The sequence below is a fragment of the Garra rufa genome, chromosome 2 (genome assembly GCF_049309525.1).
Source record: "Garra rufa chromosome 2, GarRuf1.0, whole genome shotgun sequence".
Lineage (NCBI taxonomy): Eukaryota > Metazoa > Chordata > Actinopteri > Cypriniformes > Cyprinidae > Garra > Garra rufa.
Window position 1 is genome coordinate 30,728,113 of NC_133362.1, and position 19,262 is coordinate 30,747,374.

At 37.0% G+C, this 19,262-nt stretch overlaps 1 protein-coding gene across 1 annotated transcript in view; it reads left to right on the forward strand.

Moving 5' to 3' along the window:
• The window catches only part of sdccag8 (SHH signaling and ciliogenesis regulator sdccag8), a 58,014-nt gene that overhangs the window by 18,130 nt on the left and 20,622 nt on the right, over positions 1-19,262 (forward strand). The window contains exon 14 of the mRNA XM_073834642.1: positions 17,707-17,919. Within this exon, the coding sequence (XP_073690743.1) occupies positions 17,707-17,919 (213 nt within the window). The remainder of the gene's footprint in view (positions 1-17,706; positions 17,920-19,262) is intronic.

Here is a 19,262-nt window from a genome sequence, read left to right on the forward strand (position 1 = left end):
AAAGTGTGATCCAAAGTTTCGTTCATGAATAAAATTTAAGTAAGATTTAAGTTTGGATAGTGCATTTTCACATCTATGTTCAAAAATTGGGGTGACAGTTAAAGGGTTAATTTTCTCGTAACTATGGTTTATAGGTATTTGTATGGAAAACTGTAGCATACATAAATCTAGTATTAATGCACAAATGCCAAAAATAGAATGTCTTCATTAATAATATAATAAAATTTGATACGAATATCTCACATTTCTGCGACACTACCATAGTGCAGTTAGTGGTACTACAATAAATCCATGATAAATTATGCCGATTTGATTGAAAAACCTTCTAACTGTATCATTGCACACATTGCTTCTCCTGTTTGTCAGCTCTGTTCCATCTGACTTTAATCTAGTTTAAATGACATAAACTAGTTATTTGCGTTTGTCTTTGAAATGAAACGCTTCTGACTGGATCTCACAGCGCTGTTTATTATTATTAGCGAATAAATGCATTTGCTCTAGTTGAGCAGATAAATAAAGCACTGTTTTGTTGCGCTTTTGGCGCATAAAGATTGTATTGGGCATTTTTGACCTCTACTTATCATTTTTATCGAGAAATTTTATTGCAATAATTATTGTTCTCGTTTTATCGCCCAGCCCTTCTGGCATATGTGTTGTAAACTAGGTTTTCTGAACCTTGGGAAATTCTATGTCATTGACCCAAGTATTTAACACAACTTGTCTAGTTGTGTCATTGACTCGTCCTCTCGCTAAGTTCTCGTACACTCGCTAAGTTCTTGTGACTGGCCGACAAGAACCACGAGACCAACTGCAGCGTTGGCATTAAAAAGTTGCTCATCCCACCCCAGAATTCCATTAAACTTTGCATGCTTCTCTGCTTTCCCTCGGCCGCGCGTGAACGCGTGGAGGATGACAATCCCCTGAAAGGTGGAGAATCGGAAAATGAATAAAAGAGTGAGCAGATGCAGCCCCACGCCAGAGGGAGGCTGCCGCGGTGAGCAAAGTCTGCCGTGCCACCAAACTGCTGCAAACCAAGTCGGCGGGAAGCGCGTGTACCATCCGACAGCAAATAAAAGAGCGTAGCCCGCCGCCCCTTGTCAGAAGTAGTAGCGAACGAAACGGGGGCCGCCGCCAGCCACGAGGAGCCGTGTTAGCGCTTTGGGGTGAGTGCGGGCACGGGCACTGGCAGGTAGCGGGGCGGTGTGCACGGTGCTGGGCGGCAGCCATCTTGTTGGGGGAGCAGATGGCGATGGGGCATGGAGGGGAGGGGCTGCTTAGCAGAACTAATCAGACAGTAACGGATGGGGCAGCTGGGACCGCTGCCGGCCAGGCGGGAGAGTGCCGGCGAGCCGCCCAGTGAGTGTCATGATGTTGACAGTGGTGTGCCCGTTGGCCTGGGATGAGACCTTGCCACGTCTTCACGCCTCGCCGGCAGGGCTGCTGGCCTCCGGCTCCTCCTCCACTTCACACGGCAGAGGGCAAGAAGAGGGCTTTTGTCTTGTGTTATTCTCAACGTCTGAGAGACGACATTGCGGACTTTGTAAACTTGGGTCACAAGGTGTAGCAATGTAACAACCTTAGTTGGTCCAGAAGAAGCTGGTCCATTAGATATCAAGTGATACTTTTAATTGCATGTTTGTGGTTGAAGTCTGATTATTGTAGTTCATCTTATGTACTCTCAACCTCACTCAATGGGAAAACAAAATTACTTTTCAATTTTCTAACCATTACTATTTTATAAACATCTCTCAGTGACAATCATTTCATAGTCTACTGCACCAGCTAGTTAAAAATAAAGATTCCTAGAATAGAGGAATAGAAAGTACCTGTACACAACAGTGTATAGTATATGAATATCAATCTCTCTGTGTCTGTGTAATGTTTGCATCGATCAGCAGTGATTCTCCCTCCCCTCCCCTACTTCTTGTCCATGCATTATGTTTCTCCACTGGCCTATAAGACCAGATGCAATGCCAGAGGCTATGCCCCTCAACCAAGCAAGCCCTCAACTCTTTGCCAGCAGTTTACTCAATTATTTAACAGTGTAACCAAGTTCAAGGCAATTACATATGTGTCATTTATTTACAGGCCCCTAAGAGGACAATGTAGTGTACACAAGAGAACACACAACTCTCGTTCTCAATACTGCCTCTACAGCTAGCGGCGTTTGCCAACAGAATGCATATGTTTGAAACATTGTGCAATTTGCACAGAGGGGAAAATATCTCCAAACATGGCACATACTTTCCTTTTCAATACGAGCATTGACAGACTGTAATACTGACTGTGCTAAATTAATGTATTCTTCATATTTAGTGGAAATGTTATGCAGCTATGGCATGTCACCTCTACTGCTACTTGGTGTGTAAAAAATCCTGTAATGAAAACTTGCGATTCTAGAATTTAAGTATCAGTTATCATTATTATAATAATACCCAAAACAGTATATCTGACCCTGGACCTCAAAACCAGTCACAAGTATATTTGTAGCAATAGCCATAAATACATGTTATGGGTCAAAATTATTTTTCTTTTATGCCAAAAATCATTAGGATATTAAGTAAAGATCATGTACTATAAAAATATTTTGTGAATTTCCTACCATAATTTCCATGCATAACTCAAGAACATTTTATTTAATAACCACAAAATTAAGTAAATGAACAAAAATAACGGTTAAATTTCATGTATTAAGCACTTTTTTTTGAAAATGTGAATATGAATTGTGTACCATTAATCATCATACTTTTTTTTTTTTTCAATTTAAAATGAAATTTTAATATATATATATATATATATATATTAGGGCTGTCAAATGATTAAAATTTTTAATCAGATTAATCAGACTTTTCAGTGGATTAATCATGATTAATCACTATTTGCAACTACACCTGAATCCATTTTTTTTCTTCTGAAATGCATACCAAAAAATAAATAACAGGACATGGATACATAATTTTCATATTTTCATATTATGTCAGCGCCGGCATCGGCCCTGTTTTAGGCTACTCCTTATTTTTTATATTTCAGACATCCATCAATTATGTCGCGCTGGTGGAAACAACACGACACTTTCGCTTTTACTTCAGAGACCGACTCTGATGGCGCTTAATTACTGGAAGAGATCCGCGTTCAATCGCACGCAGTAGGCTGAAACTTGCCACAAAATACCGGCAAAAATAAATGATAAATGTGTCGGGGAAAGAGTAAGGACATATCTGAATTATTTATTAACAAAGTGTATTCTGAGTCAATGTCGCAAAGATCCTGCAATCTCATTTTTGGACGGGCCTTGAGAGATAAATTTATCTTTACGGATTACATAATGAACAAGTTTTTGTTTTCGATTTGTTTTATTTCGTTAAGTAATAATTTAAAGCTTTCTATAGAATATGTTTATCATGTCTGTGAGGCATGCATTTAGCTTTATTTTTGTTAAGCACGGCTGTTCAAGAACGAGACGACAGAAGCGCATCATTTTTGTTTTGCAAAAAACACTGCAACGTTTTTTGATGTATTTTAGGCTACTCTTTCCTTTGTGAGCAAAAATGACGGATAATTTTAAATTGCTTCCAGTGAAAAAATGCAAGTGATTGAGCTGGTGCCTCGATGACCTGCAAAGCGGCTTTATTTTCCGCTCTCGCACAAACTATGCGCCTAATCGCGCACATGTATCTTTAATGTTTAAACTATACTTGAACTGTTTTATATCTATAGATTTTATTTTAGGCAAGTCGTGATGATTTGAGAAGGCAAACTGATCAAACAGACTATGGTCAGACTATGATCTTCCGCTGGGCGCTGTTCGTTACAAAAACAAAAACTTATATTTAAAGAACAAAAAATGCTCCAAACTTTTTTTCTAAATTAACTAAATAAAAAACGAAACTAAATATATAGGCTACACTTTGCAACTATGCAGATGTAATTCCCAAAACATAAGAAAAACTAAAGTTTCATACAAATTCTGAATGGATTATGGCATGGAAAGTGCAAAGTGCGCTCCCTTTATTATCACTAAAAGCGTCACAAATCTTAGTTATAGAGATCTCACAAAGTTCCGTTACTATCAATAAAGCTTTCTAAACTACACAATGAATCTTTTATTTACATCGCGTCTACACTTAGTCATGAGATGAACAACGCTGGATTGTTTGCCAGATCTTCAATTGCTTTGCTTTCGTTTGAGGGTATATAGCACCGTCTACCCCAGTAGAACCGGGCCTATAGGCTTGGCTAACCACTTCAGTTGCAGAGGGGCTGTCGCCCATGCTTGTACCTGTTAACTGTACCATCATCATTCTTTTTATATTTGAATCCGTCCAGGCTCACCTTGCTCCATCTAGCTCCCCAACCAGTTTCCTGACAAATAATGTGTCACACTGCGTTAAAATGCGTTAAAAAAATTGACGTAGTTAACAACAACAAAATAATTAACGCCGTTAACGCGTTATTTTTGACAGCCCTAATATATATACACACTCCACTGTACAAAAGTTAGGGGTCAGTAGTTTTTTTTTTTATATTTATTTATTTATTTTTTTAGGTAGCTCTTTTATTCAGCAGGTCATTGCTGATCGATCAAAAGTGACATTAAAGACAATTATAATGTTACACAAGATTACTATTTAAAATGAATGCTTTTTTTTAAACTTTCTATTCAAAGGATCCTGTATAAAAGTATTAAGCAACACAACTATTTTCACCATTAATAATAAGAACCATATCAGCATATTAGAATGATTTCTGAAGGATCATGTGACTTGTGACGACTAAAGTAATGATGCTGAAAATTCAGCTTTGCCATCACAGGAATAATTTACATTTTAAAATATGTGACCCTGGACCACAAAACCAGTCTTAAGTAGCACGAGTATATTTGCAGCAATAGCCAAAAATACATTGTATGGGTAAAAATGATTTTCTTTTATGCTAAGTAAAGATCATGTTCCATGAAGATATTTTGTAAGTTTCCTACTGTAAATATGTCAAAACTTGTAATATACATTGCTAAAACTTTAATTTAGACAACTTTAAAGGTGATTTTCTCAATATTTAGATTTTCAGATTGCAGATTTTCAAATAGTTGTATCTCGGCCAAATATTGTCCTGTCCTAACAGACCATGCATCAATGGAAGGCTTATTTATGATATATAAATCTCAATAAAAAATGACCCTTATGGCAGGTTTTATGGCCCAGGGTCACATATATTAAAATTTGTTTCTTTCTAAAACATGTAAAAAATTTTACAAACCTCAGACTTTTAAATGGTAGTGTATGTGATGCATTCTTCATCTTTTCTTTCAGTGAAGAATCATAATGTTGTCAAAGCAAATATTTATACCAGTGAAGTTTGAGTTTCAGTCCTTCATCATGTTCATTTCATTGTTCAACTCAAAGCTCCCAGTCCTACTAAAACTATACGTCCGTGTGTCTTGAGAAGTGCTCCAGTGCCGTGGCCCAGCTCTGTGTCATGATGGTACAGGACAGAATGTTGCCAGTCCCCAGGCAAAGTGGGAGCAAATCTGTCGGGTGCAACTGTTCTCACTTGGGCCAACTCTGCCCAGAGAAAGTGCCCTACTTACTGTTTCTGGAAGCTGGGTTGTTCTCCTTCTCCTCCTCTTTTTCGAAGTCTCCATGACACTTTTTTTCTTGGTCACCACAAGTGCAATTTCAATAATAGACTTTCGTCTATTATTATTCCAATAGGTTCCATATTAGCAGTAGCTAGGGCCAGAGTGCTGATTTCTGATTAATGGTCCCCACATGTTTCTGGAGATGTATTTTAGTGTGCTTGGCTCACTGGCTCAGCTGTATCTAAATGTCTTCTCAGTTTTAAAGTTTAATTTAATCAAGCATCTTTGGTCTATATCATTTTTTTGAGTAGGTCCAAAAAGCATTATAATTAATGCTATAATTTTATATTTTAGGCAGATATTATCATGGCTTTCTCTATCCACCTTTTTCTTCCCGTAACAGTGTGTGCAGCCATTTGTAAACTGTATGGGTCTGGCTTCCGGTCTCATCCGCATCCAGTTATTTTTAGCTGTACAAAAGAGCTCATTTTACTGCTTGATATTGCAATTTGGTGTGTCCAACCATATATTTTTTAATGTATTATCTTAATTATGAGCACACTGGTTTGTAGTGCAAACAATTTTACCGTTTACTGCACGTTGTCATTCTTCTCATTATTTCCCTATATTGGCTAATGAACCGGAAGTCTCACCCATAGGCTTACTTCCACATTAAAGAAAAAGGTGGATACATCTCACCTCTTTTCTCTCTCCCCATCCACTCCACTTTCCAGATGGCATAAGGAGGCCATCACAAAGCGGGCATCCTCCCACAAAAACCTGCCATGAAACAGGAGCGGAAGAGATGGGCACAACCCTAAGACCCGGCAGCCCGACATCCCGTTGGGTTAAAAGCGCTGTTTGTTTAGCTCCACGCCGACCATGCGCTTTTTGTGGCAGGTTTGATTTATAAGCATGGGCATGTTGGGCTTTTGGAGAGCGTATTTGGTGTGTGATGGAGGGATGATGAAGGCAGCACGGTTTAGTTGGGCCTCCTGTGTGAGGTGACACGAGTGGGGGGTCTGGCACAAGCCCCTCCAGGTCAACCCGGGCTGTGGAAATGCGTCACGCGCTCAGAGCGCGAGCCTCAACAGCGCTGTCACAGGCTGTTTCACCCAGGGAAAGCGCTCTGTCTTGTTCTCTTCCTCCTTCTCATCTTTGCGCTTTCATTTCTGTCCAGTTTGTGCATTTTGTCCCAGAATGCACATCACAGAAGCCTCTCAAATATTACTAGGATGGTTTAAAGGAATAGTTTCCTTAATAATTGAAACTGTCATCTATTCACTAAAAATCTTTCCTGATAGCTTTGTATGAAACAAAACAGCTTGGACATTCTGCTAAACGTCTTTTTTTGAGTTCCATGTGAGAAAGAATTAGACGAGAATGACATGAGGGTGAATTTTTGAATGAAATATTCTTTTGATTACAGCTGGGGGTTTTTTTTCACAAAAGCTATTCAAAAATCCAATATCTTTTTCTGTATTTCTGTCGAAAAGGAAATCCTGGTTCTTAACATAAACACGAATCAAAAATGTGCAATTTCTTGACCTAATCTAAAAATGTGGATATTTATTCAGCATATGTGAACACATCTCGGCTTCCTCTGTGTGCGTTTTCGAATCACAACAGATTCTCTACGGATACATAAGAAAAAAAATGATTATCGTGATTAGTTGGTTTGTTGATAGGGGTGTCTTATAGAAAGGGAGGGGGTTGTTTGTAAATTGGTGGCGTCTGCAATTCGTTTTGCCTCTGACCTTGAGGGGGTTTTGCGCTTCTTGAAGAAGAAAGCAGAAGCTGGCGGTAAACAAAGTTCACTTCTGACAGATGGATTGAATGACAGAGAGGTTGCGAGTGCCAGAATAGCCCTGGCATCCGAGGAAATGTTCAATGCGGTCCAACAGGAGAGGAGGTGTGAACAGGTGCGGGGCTGCTGAAGGAAAGGGGACCAGATGGAGGGAGCCAGAGCCAGTTTAGTTAAAGGAAAAAGGGTGGGAGGGAGCAGCGAAGAGGGGGGGGGGGGGTATAAACGAAGGGTGTGGGGGGGGGGGCGATACGGGGCGAGCGATGGAGAGGCTGACGTGCACGCTAATAGATATGGTTTGGATGTCGAGTAAATATAGGGTGTGTAAGTTCCGCAGACGAGACTTTAGCGGCTCAGGTTGTGCCGTTTGATTCGCTCCTGAAGGGATGGGGGCGAGCGTGTCAGCGGGAGACAGGAAATAGGAGTGCGATTGACACTGACCGAGTGCAGCTGAATAAATGCTATAAAACATCTGAGGTTTGAGATTGTGAACACTTTGCTGTACTTCCTGTGTTAGCATGCCAGCCAAGTTATTCGCTTCATTTTTACATGAAGTGTTTGTGCATAACTTCACATGCTTATAAATGTAATTGTGCTCTTTCAACTGCTTTAAAGATGAGAATATCATCTTGAAGTCCGTCTAACTGTATCACAAAACCGGGATGAATGTTAGAATGGCAGATTAGCACCTTCTGTCCATTTCCGTTCTTACCCCGCAGTGCAACCTGTACTTTTTTTTAACTTTTGAAAGTTTCTGTCTCACATATATTAGCATACAAACAGTGGCAAGTGTCCTTGTGTACTGTTGAGTGCTCATGAAGCCAAACGGCTGACTCCAATTTGCGCACATTTTAGGAACGGTAGCATTTGGTCATTTTTGGCGTGGGATCATGGAGCACCACAGGGTGCTGCAAACTCTGCGCTCGAGCGGTCTGTGGTAGTCCAAATCAAATGGGCAACAGCTTGAATAGTACCCACTTAGGCAGCCCTCGGCCCTCGCGCTTCACCAGCACCCAGCTACGGAAACTGCTTTCCGCGGCTCGATGCTGCTCCCTACCAGGCAGACCGACCAACCCGGCTATGGCTCTTGACCGGAGGACATTAGGCCTCGCTCACATCATTACCAGGAGTGAGCAAACACACACTGACCTGCCATTGTCGAGTGGCTGGAGAGGGTGCGAGGTGAGTCAGAGCTGTCTGACCTGCCTTCGCAATTGTTCATGCCAGTGCAAACACTCGAAACGGATGACATTTCAGGTTTTAATTAACACAAATGAAGTGATTACAAAATGCATCAAGAAGTGTTATTTATACATAAACATAAAATTATTTATTATTCTTTGTGATTGTTAGTTAATAAAAATACAGTTGTTCATTCATGTTAGTTCACAGTGCACTAACTAATGTTAACAAACACAACTTGTGATTTTAATAATATATTAGTAGATGCTGAAACTAACTTTAACTAAGATTATTAAATGCTGTAGAAGTATTGTTCATTCTTAGTTTATGTTAACCAATGAACCTTGTAAAGTGTTACCAATATGTCATATATAAGTGCACTACCAAGTTTGGGGTCAGTGAGATATTTAAAAAAAAAAAAAATTATTTAAATGTATTTAACAATGCATTAAATTAATCTGTTTTAAAAAATAAAATGTGTGACCCTGGACCACAAAACTAGTCATAAGGGTACATTTTCTGAAATCGAGGTTTATACATAACTTGAAAGCTGAATAAATAAACTTTCCATTGATGTATGGTTTGTTAGGATAGGGCAAATATTTTGAAAATCTAGAATCTGAGGGTGCAAAAAAATCTAAATATTGGAAAAATCGCCTTTAAAGTTGTCAAAATGAAGTTCTTAGCAATGCATGTGATAATTTTGACCCATAAAATGTATTTTTGGCTATTGCTACAAATATACTCCTGCTTAGTAAGTGGTTTTGTGGTATATATAAAATAATATATATTAAAATACTAAACTGTGATAATAACAAATAAGAATGTTTCATGAGCACCATCAGAAATAAATTACAAATAAAGTATATCTAAATTTAAAATAGACAAGTTATATGAAATTGTAATAATATTTCATAATACTACTGTTGTTACTTTATTTTTGATCAAATAAGTGTAACTTTGGTAAGCACAAGAGACTGCTTTCAAAAAGATTAAATAACTTACTGACCCTAATTTTCTTAAAGTTTTATAATTTTCACAAACCTTAAATGGATCATCCAAAAATGAAAATTCTGTGATCAGTTTACTAACCCTTATGTTGTTCCATGTCTGTATGATTCTCTTTATTCAGTGGAACACAAATTATTTGGAAAAAAATCTTGAATTTTTTTGTTTTGTTTTTTTAAACGAATAGAAGTCGGTGGTGACCAAAACCATTTGGTTACCAACATTCTTCTAAATATCTTGAGAGGAACAAAAGTCAAACATATTTGGAGTGGCATGAGGGTAATTAAATGATGACAGAATTTTGATTTTGGTTTGAAATATCCCTTCAAGTACTCAAAACTGTTCTTGCTTCATTTTGAGTCAAACATGATTGACAGTTATGAGTTTTACTAAGGCCTATTTACACCTGGTCACTTCATGCGTTTTCTCTGATTGGATCTGATTTGTTCAAATGTTTCTGTTTACACTTAGCCATATAAATGTGTCTTTGCAAAACAGATATAAATCCGGTCTTCACTTCCCGCACTATAAGCAAATTTAACAGAGTTCATGTCAACGAAATCAACAGATAAACGCTGCACAGAAACAGGAAAGAGCGCGGCATCAGCACTGGAAAGATAGGTTAATCTCACTACTTTTAGTAAAGATGAGTGTGTGTTGAACGTCTGCGACTCACTTTCAGCTTCATTAGTGGCAGTTTGTGTGTCGGCTTGCTGAAGAGATACTCAGCTACTCATGCACGGCGATGCTTGTTGTGTTAGCGCTGTCATATCTGATTAAAACATGCTATATAGCCTATAAAACGCTCTCATACGTTTATTTTTTTTTTATTTTGGGAGAAATAAAATTAGCATATGTGGTTTCAACAACCAGATGCATTTACACTTGTCCAGTTTCGTCTGGAATGCGGCCCAGACCACCTCCTGAAGTGGTTTGAGCAATCGGATTTAAATGCATCTCGAAAGCATTTTGGAGGGCATTTACACCTGGTCTTTTATACTTATACTTTATATCAGAGGTTCTCAACTCTGGCCCTCGAGGTCCAATTTCCTGCCTTCAACCTTGATCAAACTCACCTGCCTGTAACTTTCTAGTAATGATGAAGAGCTTGATTAGCTTGTTCAGGTGTGTTTGATTAGGGTTGGAGCTAAACTCTGCAGGAAAATGGACCTCGAGGGCCAGAGTTGAGAACTCCTGCTTTATATACTTTTATTGGATAGCTATCAAATCAGAAAAAAAAAAAACGCATGAAGTGACCAGGGGCCTGTTTCAATAAGGAGGTTCAACCAACTCTGAGTTAAAACTTGAACTCTGAGTTGACTTACCCTGAGATGGGAAACTCTGAGTTTTCGGTTACAGAACAGCTGAAATGAGTTAGTTCAATCCACTCTGAGTAGGTTGACTCTGAGTTTAGTGCTTGCAGCTTGACTATGAAAAGCCCTGATCAATGGAGCTCTGAAATTATGATTCACCATGGCAACAGCTCCCGCCAAAAAGACCTCTGCATATTTCGAGCCAATGCTTAACTTTAATTCTTAATAATTATTAAGAATATAATTATTTAATTATTAATAATTAGAATATCAAAGGTAAAAACTGGCAGAACGGTAAGTTACTGAACTATTAATTTTCATGGTATCAAACAGGCAAAAAAATAAAATAAAATAAAATAAAAAATAATAATTAGAAGAAGAAAACAGCTAAACATGGAAGTAAACATAATTCAACCAGGTAAAGCTTTAAGCATAAAGGGTTCATGAGTGTAGGCTACATGATTTTACAAATATTTGACATTAAAATATGTCATATAAAAAAACAATTATGTGTCTAATTTCACTTTGCAGCAGCTTTTTCCACATAGTCTAATGCTCTTTCACAAAATGAAATGTTCTCTAATCCAAACGGTTGCATTTCTTAATTAGAGTAATGAAATGAAGCCAACAGCATGAAGGCTCGCAAAATGATGAAGAACAGATGAAGAGGAGATGGAAGTATTGGAAGAATATTAAAATCCAACATGAAAAAAAAGAATAAAAGTTGCATTTGTGCATTTATAGGAAAAAAAGATGACCTAGTAAATTTAACAGCTGTGGTGGTGGTTATATATATATATATATATATATATATATATATATATATATATATATATATATATTCTACATTTTCATCTGCCATTCTTCCATTCCATACAGCAATCAGCTTCATATTTGATGGCTTTGTGCTCAGTAGGCAATGACACTAAAATTCTCAGAAAGAGCATTAGAGCAAGGCACACTTTCTTTACCGCTCTGCATACAGTGTCTGTACTAATGTGCTCTGACTACCATTTAAAAATGACACAGGTCAAATAAATACACATGTCTAATCAAAATAATCCTATACTATATGATAAATAATAATCGTATTTATGAAAGGACATGCCATTTTTGTCACTTTGACAGTGTCTGCATGATGAAAATATGTGCAATAAATTAATGCACCTAAAAATGCTTTTCTTACTTAGTATTGTCTTGTTGTTTCCAATTAAAAAAAAAAAAATCTAAAGATTCTTAAATCAAAATGTCTTTCTTTTTTCTGTCAAAAAGGTTTTTGAAAAAAACATTCCAGGATTTTTCTCCAATTTTCGATGGGAGCCAACAGGTTGAAGGTCCAAATTTCAGTTTCAATGCACCTTCAGAGGGCTCTACATGATCCCAGCCAAGGAATAAGAGTCACTGGAAACTTCAACTTCAACCCATTGTAGTCCACTATATGCAAAAATCCTGGAATATTTTCCTCAAAAACTTTACTTTTTTTTTTTATTTGAAGAAAGAAAGACATGAACATCTTGGATTACATGGGGGTGAGTAAATTATCAGGACATATTTTCTCTGCAAGTGAAGTTGTCTTAAGTTGAATATATATTTAATTAAACATTCTGATGAAACTGTTCCATGTTCTTCATCAGCACAGTATTTTAAATGTAATTGTGCTGTATTTCTTTAAAAAAAAAAAGCTAAAAATTTAAAATGTACATTTTGTATGGCATTTGTAAAGACTTTGTATTTTGTCTTTTAAATAAAACTGTCCATTTTCCACCTTGAGCATGCTTTGAAACTTTATTGAAGGTTTTTTTTATTTTAATGATTTGTAAAATAACAGTGTTTCTCTGTAGAACATTTAGTGCTTTTATTGTAGTAATCTAGGTAAAATCTGTCAAATAAGGGTTTTACACTGTAAAAAAACAGTTAAACCACTGGCAGATACAGCTGCCAAACAAAAACCACAAAGTTAAGTGAAATATTGTAACTGAAACAAGGGAAATTTTGTAAAATAAAGGTTTTATACTGTAAAAAAGGTCCCGTAAAAAAACGGTCAAATGACTGGAAGCTGTGTCTGCCAAACAAAAAATTTAAAATTAAAGTTAAATATCATAATTGAAACAACGAAAAATCTGTAAAATAACTTTTTTCTGTAAAAACTTCTCTGTAAAATTATTGTTTTTGCACTTTATTTCATTTTTTATATATTTTTTTTACAGTGTACAGTGTAAGGTGTTTATTTAATCTTTTAAGTGTATTTTTCTTATTTTGAATATTATCTGTCAATTGGGTAAGAAAAATAATCTTGTTTCCAGTTGCATTAAGATTATTTTTCATGTTTTAAGTAAAATGCACTAAATTTACATTCCAAAACACTCATTAAGAAAAGCATTTTTGAAGCATAAATGAATGAATGATGTATTTAAACATCACTTGCGCTTTAAAAAGGGGGAGGAGACCGAAAGAAACTCTGGGTTTACCGAAGAAAACCTGCTCCCGACCAGGTTAGGTTCACAGAGTAAGTTGCCATGGTAATTGACTCTGAGTATAAGTTACCTCTCTTTCAGAAACGGGCTTGACTTACTCTGCTTTCTCAGGTTTAACATACCTCCCATTCTGAAACCGAAAACCCAGAGTTTCCCTCATTTCAGGGTTAACATACTCAGAGTTTTCACTTAACCTCCTTTCTGAAACGGGCCCCAGGTGTAAACAGGCCCTAAGTGATCCAGGCTTAACTAATTCAGTTTATTCACTGAATGTTGTGCCAAACTGATTCAAAACAATTACTCTTCTTGAGAGTCTTCTTGAGTGATTCATTGAAGAAACCAGCTCACAAGAGTCATTGGTTTGTGAATTTTACTGCACTATTCACAATGTTTGTTATTTTGTGGTACACAGTATTTTTTATTATATAAAAAATTTAGTAAGCAAACCTTTGGTAAAATATAATTTCATTGCTTCCACTGGATCCTAAATGAATACATTTAGAAATAGCACTGTTTGATACTTTGCTAGATGCACATGTGATTTTTAGTAAATCTATAGAAGAGTGTTATTGATATTCCATATTGGGCATTAATTTAATTGATGAAACTAGAGTATATAAGAATAAGTCTAAGGAAATGTCATGGTATACTATTTGTATACTTCAATGCATGATAACACCTCTGTTTTTCTGCTAGCCACACTACATGAAATATTCTTTTCCTTTAGATACACAAAGTTTTGATTTGTTGGTGTCCACAGTATCTCGCTCGAAGGCCTCTCGCTTAGCCAACTTTTTCCCTAAAGTGCTCTCGGTAACTTTCTGGCGGTCTCTCTCATGCTAATTGGTCGACAAACACCCGACCCCCCCCCACTCCATCCACACCCCCGCACCCCAGTGAGTGGCTGGGCCCCCTGGAAAGCCACAGTAACAAATGGCTGGCTGTGAGGCCTTTGTGAGCCCCTGCTGAGCGCTGGTGTGGATGGTGTTTTAGGCTGCTGTTCAAGCACAGCGGGGGCCGAGCGCTCTCCCCCTGCTCGCTCTCTCTCACACAGCTCTCGCAGGCGGAGCGCCTTCACACTCCAGACGACAGCAGGCCTGCAGAGACGGTCACTTCTCCAGCTACATTCCAAACCCAGTGTGCGAGAAAAGTTTTCAGGCTTCACTGTTAATTAACACACTTTGACTTGAGTTTTGTGGGTGTTTTTTTTTCTTCTTTTTGTCTTACTTCCTTTGGCCTGCATTGTGTCTGCTCTTTTGTAGTGTAGACTTATAATTTTATTTGTGCCGATCATAAACGTGACCCTCTTCAACCTGGCGGCTGAGTAAAGAATGTGTGCCTTTGTTTTCACCTTTAAAGTGCTTTAACGTAGATCTACTGTTCGATGTTGTATCTCAGAAATTACTAGTGTAGTATGTCGCACATTTCTCTCTTTCTTTAAGTCTGAGAGTCAACAAAGCTTTATTTGCATATCTGTAGAATGGATTACAATACTGCCAGAGAATTCCAGGAATTGCGTAGAACAGGTGAGTTAAATCAACAGTAATATAAAAGAGGGTGCCATGAAGGAAGTGATACATGGAGTGTGAAGACATGGTAGAGTGACAAGAGATGTGTTGATGTATAATGTATAGTCTATACGTTAGATTTAAAATAACCTTGTTGTCACACCTGCCAGTACCAGTAAATTTATCAGGCTTAATTTTTTTTTTACAGACTATACAACTGTACTTTGCATAATTTTTCATTTTCAAAAATGCATTTTTGTTACCTTGACTATAAAATAGCTTTTTGTTCCCTTATATATTTGCAGAAAATAACGAAATTCATTTTGATATTAGCAGCATGATACATTCCCCATATACTGTACTGTATTTGAAATGCTACTTCTCATAAAAACATTCAGACACATTTTGGTGGTTTAATATGAGGAATATTTCTTAAAAAAATTTGTTCATTCCTGAATTAAAATTTCCTGATAATTTGCTCAGCCTGTCTTTTTTTTCTTCCGTCGAAAATTAGGAAAACATTCCAGGATTTTTCTCCATATAGTGGATTTCAGTGGGGATCAATGGTTGAAGGTCCAAATTGAAGTTTTAATGCAGCTTCAAAGGGCTCTACACGATCCCAGCCGAGGAATAAGAGTCTTATGATCTGTCATCTGTCAAAAAAAAAAAAAAAAAAATTATTTACTTTTTAACCACAAATTCCACATCTTGCACTATCTCTGCAACTTCAGGCATTACATAATCACATGGAAAGATCACACACGGTTAGTTAAAAAAGGTATGATAGGGCGAAAAACTTTATCTCATATTCTCCTCCAACTTCAAAATTTTCTGACATTTTCTGAGTTTCACCTTTTTTGTAAAGAGCCAGTTGACACTGGCTTGGTACTTCCGCCTACATGTGCATCATGTATGACCTTTCCAGCATGACTACGTAATGCGTGAAGTTATGGACGCAGAACTTTTATTTATTTATTTATTTATTTTTTTTAGAAAATAACTGATCATTTGCTGAATAAGACCCTTATTCCTCTGCTGGGATCGTGTAGAGATCTTTAAAGCTGCATTGAAACTGCAATTTAACCTTAAACTCACTGATCCCCATTGAAGGCCATTATATGGAGAAAAATCCTGGAATGTTTTCCTCAAAAACCTTAATTTCTCTTCGACTGAAGAAATCTTAAATGACAAGGGGTGAATAAATGATCAGGAAATTTTGATTCTGGACTAAACTAATCCTTTAAATGGAGTTCAGGAGAAAAAAAAACACAACTTTAGGCATCCTAGATAAAATGCAAATACAGTTTTCAAACAATTACTAGCGGACAAATCCAACACAGAAGAGAGACTCTGTTTAAATTAACACACACATTTTCATGATTATTAGACAGTTAAAATACCATTGAGGCTCAGATTATTTTTCCATGCATTATGCTGCCATTCCTAATAAAGTCACCAGCCAAATAGCTGGTAGGCTAACATTTTATTTACTTTCCAACTTTTACTCTCATTTGGTGCTCAGCGAGTGTTAATTTAGGACCCTAGTAAATTAGTTCAAGTCCTGGTTTTTGATTTGTCAGTGTAGCTATGACACAAAAAACAGTTCATCCTGAAATGAATATTCTGTCATTTCTGCCATTCTGTCATCATCCATCTCATGTCATTTCAAACTTGTATGCATTTATTTTTCTGCAGAACACAAAAGAAGATATTTTGAAGAATGTTGGTGACCAAACTGTTTTGGTAATCATTGACTTCTACTGTATGGACAAAAACACTGAGACATTTTTCAAAATATCTTCTTTTAAGTTCCACAGAAGAAACAAAGTCATACAGGTTTTAAATGAAATGGAGGTGAGTAAATGCCTAGTGAAAAATAACATGTATATGTAAATACTAAAATGTATTTAAAATACATTAATTACATATTATGCACTTTATAAAATACCCTGCAATTGTACTTTTAGTATACTAAACTCAGTCTGCTAAATTAGAACAACTGATTTTGTACTCAATGCACTTTAATTGTGTGAAAGTAGTGCTGAAGTCTAACTAAAGATATACTTAAGTATATTTGATTGTGCTAAAGTGAAACTACTGCAAGTATATTTTAGGTACACTCATGTGCAAATATTTAAAGATCATACAATCCTCATCAATAGTGAGATATTAAAACATATTTTAGGCTTAATATTAAGAAATATGCATTGTGCACAAGTAGTACTCCAAATAAATTACAATTGTTTAATTACTTTAATTGCAATTTTTATATCAGTAAGTCTCAAGCAATATGTCAGTAAATATGTTAATAGACGTGAACTATACTTGAACTATTAGTATAAAAATAAATGCATTTTAAATCTATTACTTTTTTACTAGGGTGATAACAGAATTTTCATTTTTGGGTGAACTTTGTCTTTACTTAATAATTTAGTTTAATTTTGTGCGCTTAATAGTATTGTAACATTTTTATTGTGCTGTTTTTGCACAAAGTTCTATATACCTTAAATTGCTTAAATGTGATTTGTGTATGTTACAAATACTCCTAACATAGCATCTTAAAATGCAGCCTCTATCAAAGCATTGTTCTTTTTGTATGAGCACATCCAGCTGGCTCAACCAGTGTCGTAAATTTGGGGCGGGCTGTTTGATTTTCTGACCAATCACTGAGGAGAGTGATCAGGAAACCTGTTTGAAAGCATTCATTTTGCAGTTCCATCTGGTGACACTAGTGGCACAGAAATTGCACGCTTTACTGTCGAATCCTGCCAGATCTTCATGTATATCACTGATCTACACGTGTATCGCTCTCATTTTTTTGCTCTCTCTCACTCTGCAGGCAGGAGAAGGAGGCGGTAGAGCGCTGCTGTGGAGAGGACATGGCCGCTCTGACCTTCCAGGCACAGCGGCGCGAACGTGAGCTGACACAGACGCTCCAGCAAATGGAGGCGCAGCACGAGAGGAGTGGTGAGTGTTCGCCGGTGCGCTGCCCCTTGCCAGAACAACCGCCTCACCCGCCCTTCCGCCTGCCTCACCCCCACACGCTCCGGGCGTGAGCCACACTGTGCGGGACGGCATCAGGAACACCTGTAACCTTTGGCTGGCCGAAGGGAGCAGATGCTCGGCGCTCCAGAGCTTCGGCGCTACGTATTAGTTAGCGTTTAAAAATGGGGGGGAGGCGGGCAGCGCTGCCCACTGTCTGCTGATTTCAGAGTGCTGCTCTCACATCTGTTGCACCATCTGGATGGGCGAGTTTAGTTTATTTACCTGTGTTTCCAGAAACTTGAGGCATGCTGATTGCCAGAACAAAGCGCAGAGAAAACAAAGAGCTTCTTTCTGGCGCGGCTGCACAGCACACATGTTGTCTAAAGAGAAATGGCATCAGAGGCTCAGCAGGAAGCTCTCTGGGCTTATGGAATTAGTCCTTTAATACCGCAGACCACTTCCCTCTCTAAGCATATAATGGCCACTCTCGATAGCTAATTATTTTTTGTCCCGCTTCCCCCCGTCCCTGTCTCTCTAACTCTAAATGGATTGATTTTAGTAGTTAAGACAGAATCGCCTCTAGATGATACCACTTTTTTTTTTAACTATGCCCCGTTTGTTTAGAGTCCAGTTTGTTTCTTTTATCCTGGTTTGTGTGTGGTGTTTTCTCTGTGGCCTGCACATGCCCAGCTAGTTTCAAAGCGCAGCGACACAGTAGGATTCTTTTGGTGAACTTTTCAACAGCTTATGAACTTTTTGAACTTAATGAAAACTAAATTTAATTAATACTACAATCCACGTTGCTACTATATTCCTGCATTCTGTCTGCTTCTCCTTTACTCTTTCCTTTTTACAGAATAGCTCAACATATAGCCTATATGCACAAAATATAAAGTAGTTTTATTTTTTTACCCAAACTTTTTTATTTTTTTCTAAATTCCATTTTTTCCATTTAAATTTTTCTGCATTCTTTTTTTTTTTTTTCATTTTAATTTTTCTAGACTGTTTTAATGGTTACATTTTTACAAATTAATCCAAAACATGTTTAATTAATTAAAATCATGAAACTTATACAGTTTAACAGCAAATTATTAGAAGTTTAACAAAAATGAAATATGAAATGAAATACAATTAATTTTTTTCTCAAATTTTATTTGTACCAAATTTTAAGGATTTCGCATCTCTAAATAATTGATTTTATTTTATATTTATATTAGAGGTGGGCATAGATTAATTTTTTAAATCTAGATTAATCTAGATTAATTTTGGAATTAATCTAGATTAATCTAGATTAAAATGGCTAATTTGAATTCTGCTGAAGGCATTCAGAATATGTGTGCTAACCAAATAATGACTAAAAGTAATTCTTTGAGAACGGGTTTCTCAAGAACAATTACACAAATATCAAGT